This window comes from Anarrhichthys ocellatus, unplaced genomic scaffold, assembly GCF_004355925.1.
Source record: "Anarrhichthys ocellatus isolate YVR2014 unplaced genomic scaffold, GSC_Weel_1.0 scaffold10, whole genome shotgun sequence".
Classification (NCBI taxonomy): domain Eukaryota; kingdom Metazoa; phylum Chordata; class Actinopteri; order Perciformes; family Anarhichadidae; genus Anarrhichthys; species Anarrhichthys ocellatus.
In genome coordinates this window covers 10,851,140-10,852,956 of record NW_022280040.1, presented here as the reverse complement: position 1 = coordinate 10,852,956, position 1,817 = coordinate 10,851,140, and the positions used below count along the sequence as shown (strand labels likewise).

Here is a 1,817-nt window from a genome sequence, read left to right as displayed (position 1 = left end):
CTCTCTCTCTCTCTCTCTCTCTCTCTCTCTCTCTCTCTCTCTCTCTCCCTCCTCGCGTCCTTCAGATCCTTCGCTCGGCGTGCGATTGGTCCGCCGGCATCAAATACCACGAGGAGTCGATCCACAACGCCTACGTCCACGTCATCCAGAACAGCCAGCACTTCGTTTACATCGAGGTACTCTCATGTATCCACGTGTCTTAATAATAATGATCTTGGTGTGAGTGATGAAGTGGTGAAGTTTCATGATGATATCTGAGTTCATGTGTTCACCTGTAGAGTCTCTAAATGTCTGTAATGTAACTAAACGTCTCTTTGAAGGACGGAAGTATAAACTGAATTTCTTAGTTTTTACTGAAGCAATGGAAGAATTAAGTTTTTCTTTATTTTCATAATTAAATTTAAATCAAAGTTCTTTGTTGATCAACAGACGTGTGTTTGTGTTTCAGAATCAGTTCTTCATCAGCTGTGCAGACAACAAAAACGTTTTCAACAAGATAGGAGACGCGATAGCCGAGCGCATCATCAGAGCATACAAGTAAAACACACACACACACACACGACCTGATTTCTTCAGCGTACAAACACTAAGATGACATAAATGCAACATTAAGCGCCGACACAAACTTCCTCGTGTTTCTCGGGCGTCTGAATGAATTCTCGAGGTGCTTTTTCTCGTCTCTTTGGCTGTAAAACTGTTAAACTGACGGTTATTTAAAATGTTGTTATGATTTCATGCTCTGCTCGGATCAACTGAAGTGTTCCGTCTCATAAAGTTCCCAACGTGCCTCACGAAGCAGTCGAGATCAGAGACAGAATAAATACACTTTCACAGTTTTAGCTTCACAGATAGAAAGTCGAGACAAACTTTAGTCGTATTTTTAAGTAAAGTGAAGATCTCAGTGAAGGATCTAGTCTGTAAAATCATAAGACGATTATTTATCACTTGCAAGTGTCACGAAAATGTCTTTATTCAAACTGCAAAACATGTATTCACGTATGAACCGTTCAAAATACTGATTAACTAACAGTATAAATGTCTTTTTTAATCGTTAAAAAATAGCCAAAAAATACACATTACCAGTTACATTAATGAACACATTTCACATTTGAGCCAAGTCGTAATATTTGCCTCCTCAAAGTCACCAGACTCCATTGACGGAAAACGTCATCTTACCTCCATGATCGTCGTGAAACAATCATTTCAAACAAACTTCAACAAACAAAATAAACCTCACAATTACTTTGTGAGTCTTTCCACTGTTCCAACAATCACCAGCTGTGGTTCAGTCAGAATATATCATAAATTCAGAGTTAGATGTGAAAAGAAACGGACGTTATTCCCTCCTCAAAGCCACCAGACTCCATTGACAGAAACAGTGATATTGTCGAGTTTTCCGTGTTTGAAAAACCTCCATATATGCTCTAATAATTTGGACAGCATTAGATGGTGTTTGTTCACCACCTGAGGAATGTTCCAGTGTTACCTTTGTGACCCAGCCTCACTAACACTGTTTGAACGTAGTTATTAATTATAATAATGAATCTGTTGAGCTATCGATCCTCCATCGTCCTCTGGTGTTCTTATCTTTGTGAATCATTCGGCGGTGAGATATCATCCTTCTCTTTCTCCGTGTCATTTCAAACGTTTTCAGGGAGGGTAAAAAGTACCGAGTGTACGTGGTGACGCCTCTGCTGCCGGGCTTCGAAGGAGACATCAACACCGGAGGAGGCAGCGCCATCCAGGCCGTCATGCACTTCAACTACAGGTGTGTGTGTGTGTGTGTGTGTGTGTGTGTGTGTGTGTGTGTGTGTGTG

At 40.7% G+C, this 1,817-nt stretch overlaps 1 protein-coding gene across 1 annotated transcript in view; it reads left to right on the top strand.

The window, feature by feature from the left end:
• The window catches only part of LOC116385116 (phospholipase D1-like), a 26,337-nt gene that overhangs the window by 18,307 nt on the left and 6,213 nt on the right, over positions 1-1,817 (top strand). The window contains exons 12-14 of the mRNA XM_031850319.1: positions 66-176; positions 449-537; positions 1,655-1,768. Of these exons, the coding sequence (XP_031706179.1) occupies positions 66-176; positions 449-537; positions 1,655-1,768 (314 nt within the window). The remainder of the gene's footprint in view (positions 1-65; positions 177-448; positions 538-1,654; positions 1,769-1,817) is intronic.